This window comes from Sabethes cyaneus, chromosome 2 (assembly GCF_943734655.1).
Source record: "Sabethes cyaneus chromosome 2, idSabCyanKW18_F2, whole genome shotgun sequence".
In the NCBI taxonomy this organism is placed as follows: domain Eukaryota; kingdom Metazoa; phylum Arthropoda; class Insecta; order Diptera; family Culicidae; genus Sabethes; species Sabethes cyaneus.
In genome coordinates, this window is record NC_071354.1 from 158053988 (window position 1) to 158062060 (window position 8073).

The 8073-nt window shown below is 42.0% G+C and overlaps 1 protein-coding gene across 1 annotated transcript; it reads left to right on the forward strand.

Annotated features, from left to right (window-relative positions):
• Positions 1 to 7349: 7349 nt before the first annotated feature.
• On the forward strand, positions 7350 to 7866 carry LOC128737283 (cuticle protein CP14.6-like). The gene is made up of 2 exons (XM_053831889.1): positions 7350 to 7374; positions 7444 to 7866. The coding sequence occupies exons 1-2, from the start codon at positions 7360 to 7362 to the stop codon at positions 7864 to 7866; spliced, it is 438 nt and encodes a 145-aa protein (XP_053687864.1). The 5' UTR covers positions 7350 to 7359.
• Positions 7867 to 8073: the final 207 nt, after the last annotated feature.

Genomic DNA, 8073 nt, shown 5'->3' on the forward strand with positions numbered 1-8073 from the left:
AATTTTCGCTGTCGCGAGACATTGTTATTTATTGGCTCCAGTTTGAGCGTTTATGGTTACCAACAAAAAAAATTGTATGGAAGCTGAAGCACAGCTACTTGAAGCAATTTGCAATCGATTATTTGCTTACAAAATCGTTCAACGGTAGAAATTGACACTCCATGATGCTCACTGGAATTCAATCAGGTCGCACCCTATTCCACAAAAGAGAAGTTTGCCAGCCCACTAGCCACGACGTGAGAAAATCCGCTTTTTTATTGCAGAATTGAATTAATCGTTCAATGCCGAAATGCCCTCAGCAGCACTCCGGTGGCGTGCCAAGGGTACCGAAGACGTTTTCCCAACACAGGCTAACTTTTAGAATACGCTGGTGCTGCTGCTGCGTGAAACAGCATCACTGCAACTCAAACAGCTGTGCTTCGACATCTCGCCACCCATTAGACTAGGTAGGTAACAGGTTGCATGAAAGTACCGCCCAGAAATCCGAACCCACGCTCCTCGATGCTGCTGCCGCCGAAGCCGACCGGGAGGAAAACAATAACCAACCATTCTCGGCAATAAGGCAAATTTCTTGAACCGCACAGATCATATTCCACTTCAATAGTTCAATCAGTGCTCCAGGCGCAACCTTTGCCAATTTCATATCCGATGTCGAACAAGCAAGAACAAGCCGTAAAAGAAGAAGCAGATTCAGCAGCCGAACGTGCGGCAGCATCTCTACATAAATCCGTTTGCTATGTAAGACGGTTAGAAAGGACGGTGGAATGGGGATTGCTGCATACCAAGCAGCTCTTTAACTGTAGCCTCTGCTGAACATGCAACTGCTATTAATAGCAGGTTAGTAATTTACACCGTGACCAATTTGTCGTTTCGGCTTTGTGTTATGCCGTCGAGAGTGGATTTATTAGTTGTCAGCCGTGATGCCAGCGAAAGATGAATTTGTTAACATCCCTGTCGGTAAATATTTTCTAATTAGGGTCACACCTGTGCTGTGCTGTGCTGTGGTTTACTTTTTGAGCATCCTCTGTGGTGTACAATGTAAGGTTGACCTTCATTTCCAATTCTCCATTTGGGGTTTATTTTGAGGAAGTATTTAGGTCATTTCGATCCGCCGTCAGCACCAGACGACAGCATCAGGTAACGCTAAATGGGCAGACCTCCTCGATTCCATACATCTTAAATGACATTGACTAATTGTCGCAATTAGCCGGTTGCCGAATTTCGCTGTCAATCGAACAGTGCAACACAAATCAAAACTTTGGCCACAATAAATCATATACACAAAGGCTGTGATCACCGTGAAGCGGCTGGGCTGCATGTGCGACAATTCATGCCGGGCGGCTAGCTGATGAGTCCGGCAGCAGCCTTCACTTCACCGACCGCAGCGCGCGCGATGATGGCGATGATCGTTTCGCTGCGGCCAGGAGATCTTCTTGATGGAGAAATAAAATCGATTCGCCTGGAGGATAGAGCACGACTATGTTGCCGGCCGAGCCACACACCAGCCAGCCAACCAACCAACCAGCATCAGCAGTGTGGAAGTTCATGAGCAAATTGCGTGCTTTGTTGAAGTGACATTTAAAGCCACCGCATCGCGATTCGACCCGGTCGGTGATGAATGGTTCCAGATCAGAGCGGCCCGCACAACTGTCCGTGGCATAGGACTTGGCAGAAAAATCGCTCTTTTTTCTGCATTAGAGGAGGGTTTTCGAATGGAAAGCCCGAGCAAAAGAGGAAAAGTAAATTTTACTTTTCGATTGCATGCTGAATTTGAGTTTGTTCAGTCAGTCAAGATGTGTGTGTGTAAGAAAATGGGATATCATTACATCTCATTAATGCAAATGATGAATTATTTTAGTTCGTGTTGACTTTGTAAACCTATCTGATTGTGTGAATTACAACATGATATATGCATCCACCGTACCCGATTTAGCACGTAGTCGTTGTTAAATAAAGGTCGTGTTAGAAAAGTAGCTACATAATTATTACAAAAGACAGTTCTGCAATTGGCGCAAACAGAATTGTAAAATTCCACACATTTTCTTCGCGTTTATCTTGCTTCACAGACAGGCCCCTGACAAAACGTAATGCTCTCATAGCAAAGGGTTCTATTCTCAGTCACCTCACTGGTCGACTGCTGGACCGCTCGATTGCTCAGCTGGTTGACTGAACTACTCGACTGGAACGTTCGATTCGACTGTTCGACTCAACTGCTCGATTGGATAGATCGACTTGACTACTTGACTGAACAGTTCGACTTAACTGCTCGACTAAACTGCTCAACTGGACTACTCGACTCAACTGCTTGACCCGACTGCTCGACTGGGCTGTTCGATTCAACCGCTTGACTTAACAGCTGCAGGACTGCTCGATTTCTCAGCTGGTCGAATAAACTGCTCGACTGGAGTGCTCAATTCAGCTTCTCGAAGAGACTGCACGATTCAACTGCTCGACTAGACTGCTTGACTAAGCTGTTCGATTCAACTACTCGACTGAACTACTGGACTCAACTGCTCGACTTCCTATTCAACCCGACTGCTTGACTGAATTGTTAGATGCGACTGCTCGATTTGAGGGTTCGCCTCAACTGCACGACTGGACTGGTTGACTGGTTGATTCAACTGCTCTATTTGACTGCTTGACTCGACTGCTCGCCTCAACTACTTGATTCGACTGCTTGACTCACCTGCTCCACTCGATTGCTCGTCACGATGTGCCGCTCATTTGAATCGGTTAGCGGCAGAAAATTGACGATTCAGATGCAATCACACAAAAGAGCCATTTTGCCTTAGAATCACCACAGTGAAGTTGTTTTTATTTGGTTAAATAAAACCCAATGCGAGCATAAAAACTATTTGTTTCAGTTTCAGGCTATGACTCATTCATGTACAACATATTAGAGCTATATTCTTGTAATCGAAAGATCTTCGCATGCTGTGATGCAAATAACTTTCATATAAAGCTCAAAGAACTAATACAAAGATAAAACATCGTCGCAAACTCTGGCAAAGGGAATTTTTCCGCAGTTTTCTTGACAGATATTCATATTTACCGGATTGTAAGATTCAGGTTCAACTAGTGGGTTATATTTTATTGTCTGAAAGTTTTAAAAGGAGCGGTCAGTTAGGTAATTTTCTACAGCGTTTCTTCCGTGGTTCGTTCTCCTAGGTACAGTTTTTCTGAAAATTTCATTAAAATACCTTTCACTTTATATTAAAACCATTGAAACCAGTCTGGCGGTTCAAAAGTAATGTATGTTTTGCAACCATGCTTTACGGCAAGACATAAATATTTTCGAATTGACCTTAAATATTTTGATAAATACCTAGGGTAAGTTAACCTATAGTGGACCCTTTACCTATAGTGGACCTCAGGTACAGTTTCGGGGTTTATTAGTTTGTACTTCTTATTTCCGAGGATATATGACATGAAACGGAAAGTACTGATCATACCAAACAGTTCAGATTAAAAAAATTAGCCGCATTTGATGTCTGAAAATTAAAATTTGATGATTAATGCTTTGAAATCGACATTTTCAACCAGTGAGGGTCCATTATACGGTTAACAATGCAAAATATGTCGCCATTAGTGGACCCTGTTCATGCATAAAGCACTAGAACTCCTACAATGGACCCGGTCGCTATCCTATTGTAAACCAAAAGGTCCATAAAAGGAAAACGGATATTCTAATTTGTTTTAAAAAATGTGTAAAATATAAAGATTTGCAACATAAATTTATTTTTTAGCGTTAATCGGAAGTTACTCTTATCGTAAGTGCCATCTGTTGCATGTTTGGCGTTGCCAGTTCAAAATAATTCATGCAAGAAATCCACTTAAGCACTAAGTGATCCACTAATGGTTAATTTATCCTAATTCAAGGTAGTACTCCAGGTTCGTACCTATTACTAAAAGTTTTCAACGACATAGACTAATAAGGGGAGGCTCAATTAGCACGCTTTTGTCATTTCTGGTTGCTGCAACCTATTTATGACTGGAATTAGTCATTAATCGGTTACCACAATTAATTTATAACATCTGTGCTAGTACGGGGAGGTCCAAATAAGTAATAGGGATAACGTTTCTCTAGCACTTTGACCGATTTGCAGTTGCTCAAGTGACTGGGAAACAAGACGCTTTTATAAAAAGAAATTTGACTCATACCCTGCAAATTATTTTTTTGCCCCTCGATTTTTCAAGCCAATTTCCAAGGGGGGGGGTGACAAAAACTTTAAATATGATTTGCAATGGCCATATTTAGGCTGTTGAGCCCACAAACAATTGATTTTCTTAAAAAAAAATCAACTTATATCGCACAAATTATTTTTTGCCCTTTGATTTTTCAAGTCAATGTGACAAAAGGGGGGTGACAAAAACTTTAAAATAATTAGTAATGGCCTAATTAGATACCATCAAATGCGTTGTACATAAATTTTTATGAGCACTCAAAGCTGAGAACTGTTGCAATTAATTCCGTTTGACGTTACTCTCGCTAAGTAAAAATAACACACGAGAGAAATGCAAAAAAAGTACAAATCTATTTATATAAGAAGCTTATGTCTGTTCCGAAAACCAGGTCTCTGGCAGGACGTCATAAGAGGCTTATCGGTAACTAAAACCAGGTCCCTGACAGGAGGTCATGCTTTCGTAGCAATGGGTTGTATTCTCAGTCGACCGCTGGACTGCTCGATTGCCTAACTGGTTGACTAGACTGCTCGACTGGACTGATCGATTAGACTGCTCGATTTGATTGCTCGACTGGACTGCTCAACTGGACTGTTCGATTCGACTGCTCGACTGAACTGCTTGATTGGACAGCATGATTTATCTGCTCGACTAGACTGCTCGATTCAACTGTTCAATTCGACGCTCGACTCAACTGCTCGACGGAACTACTCGATTCAACTGCTCGACGGGACTACCCGACTTGACTGCTCGATTAAACTGCTTGACTGGACTGCTCGATTAAACTGCTTGACTCGACTGCTCGGTTCAACTGGCCATCTCGACTGCTCGACTCAACTGCTCGGTTGAACTGCTTGACTGAACAGCTTGATTTGACTGCTCGACTCAACTGCTTGTCTTCTGTTTGATTCGACAGCTCGACTTAAATGCTCGATTCACATGCTCGACTCAACTAGACTGGACTACACGACTTAATTGCTCGATTAAACTACTCGACTGAACTGCTCGATTTAACTGCTCGACTCGACCACTCGATTCAACTGCTCGCCCGGACTACTTAACTGAACTGATTTGACTACTCGATTTGACTGCTCGACTTGACTGTTTGACTCGACTGCTCAACCCAACTGCTTGACTCGTCTGCTCAACTCGATTGCTTGTCGCGATATCATATGGTCGGTGTTAAATCAAATCGAACCAAGTCGTAAAATTTTAAAAAATGAGTTAATGATAGCAAACGATCAAGAATTTTCTAAGCAACATTTTGCTCTAATCAGACTACATAAATGTTGTAAACAGCCAGAAGTTTTTATTCAGTTAAATAAAATCCAATACGACCATAAAAACTATTTGTTTCAGTTTTCGGCTATGACTCTTTTAGGTACAACTTCTTAGAGCTATATTATGCAATATAAGAACTCAAAGAACTAATACAAAGATTAAACATCTTCGCAAACAGTGGCCAGTGGAATGTATTCGCAGTCTTCGGAATTCTGAATAGACATTTATATTTTCCGGATCGTAAGATTCGGGCTCAACTAGTATAATATAAGGGGTTACGAAAATGATAGAAAACATAGCAGGACATTCTTGGTCTATCACACCAAGTGTGTCTGAAGTGTGGGATGCGAAGAATAATTAATTGTATGAACTGAAAAATTTCGATATAAACCAAAAATATATTAGGTCCTGCAAAGGCAGGTGAGGCTCGAACCCACGCTCTTTCGGTTGATACCCGAATGTTTCACTCACTAAACTACTGCCGCCCGTGATATTAGGTAGTTTATTATCTGCCTATTTTTGTTTCATTCTATCAAGTCTATTATTCCCGCTTGTTTCTATCGCACTGACCGAGCAGGTAACAGTATGTCTTCTCGGCGGTAGAAACAAAAAGCAGTCAAAAATAATATCGTCACATAGCAATGTCTGGTCCATTTACGGCAATGATAGCATTGGGAGAAAACAACAAACCTAATATAACGAGCGGCAGTAGTTTAGTGAGTAAAACATTCGGGCACCAACCAAAAGAGCGTGGGTCACCTGCCATTGCACAACCTAATATATTTTTGATCAGATCTTTCTTCCCTTTCCAAAAAATGGCATGCAAAAATTGACACAAAATTGATACCAAATGGCACAAAAATGATAAAAATACCGTAAATAACCAAAAAATACAAAAATTACATAAAACTTGCATATTATATGTAGTGGCAACTTAGCTTCGAGGTACGATGCTGGACTAACAAGCCAGTCGTCGCATGTTCGAATCTCGGCTAGGCGGTGCTTGCTTGATAGAGTCAGTAGGATCGTTACACTGGTCCCGTGATTTTCCAGTACTCTAAACAGCCGGCTGCGAAGTCTGTCGATAAAGAAGGGCAATGTCTAATGACGGTTTAAGCTCACGACTTTGCTATGTAGTGGCAACCGAATCGTGTTATCGAAAAAAAATATTTGAAATGAAACCAAAAATGTGATGTTATAGGTACTTAATTAATTTCTTTAATTTCAGTAATTTGTCGCGGCTAGAACCAATAAATTAATTTAGTTTTGATTAAGTAAAACACAGTAAATATGTAAGTTGCCAAATTTCATAGAATATCGGATCGTTTTGATCTAATAGGAAAAGAATTCTCAAACAACCTAAAGAAATGAAATCAAACAAATCATCCTTCAGTATTACTTATCGATCTGTTTGATTTACAACAAAACTTTGGTTTTGGATAAAACTTTTCAATCAAACCGGTCGGTGCAGGGAAACCTTTTCGTCGGGTGTTCATTTCAACTGAGAACTGAGCCATCATCAATAGCAGAAGTGCAAAAAAACAACAACAACAACAGCAACTTTAAACTAACATGCAACTGAGCGAGAAGTTTTCACGCCGAGTCGGTGAATTAGAATCAAGAGAATCAGCTGATGACGCCGGAGAAGACGAATGAAGCCGACCAACCGAACGAAGCAGCAGCAACAGCAACAACAACAGCTGGAAGATAATTTGGTAATTTATTTATTGAGTCGACCCTCCAGCACAGTACCGATGGTGTTCAGGCCCACCTTAAACGCTCGAAAGGTGTGTGATGTTTATAGACACCGTATAAAAGATTGAACTGGAGCTTGTTTCGGTATCAGTCAGTTCTAAGTCGCCTGCTGGCAAGCAATCTTCCTATAAATCCATCACAATGTACAGTAAATTGGTGAGTTCTACCGAGTGTTTCTGGCATTCACAAAATCGATTGTAATCCATTTTCATCCTTTCGGTGCAGGTGGTGCTTTCAGCTGTAATAGCAGCTACTCTGGCAGCCCCACAGAAGCGCCTTCCGGTCGGTGGTCCGGAATCGCAAGCCGTCATCCTATCCCAGGACTCGAACATTGAGCCCAACGGAGCGTACAGCTATCGGTACGAGACCAGCAATGGAATTTCAGGACAGCAAACCAGCTTCGATGGCGCCAACGCGGCCGGAGAGTATTCCTACACCGGCCCAGACGGCGTACTGTATCGAGTAGTTTACAATGCTGACACCTACGGATTCCAGCCTCAAGGGGCTCATTTGCCTGTTGAGCCACCGGTGCCAGACCATGTACTGAAAGGACTGGAAGACATTCGCCGTAGCCCGCCCAAGGATCCCGAGTTCAATTTGGCCGCTCTGGATGCACAAATTGCACGACTTCGTGCCACCCTTGGCTAACGAACCGAAACCAAAAAAAATGTATAGCACTATTCACTGCCAACTCTCGTGCCCATCTGAGAAAAATCGCTGATTGTTATTTAATTTTGTGTCAATAAATTAAATTACTTCAAACGCCCCTGTCGGGGACGCTAGCCTGAGCGCAGTAAATTGAAAAAAGAAACCTCGAAAAATGCGAATCATCTGACGTGCCACAGTGCATCGTAA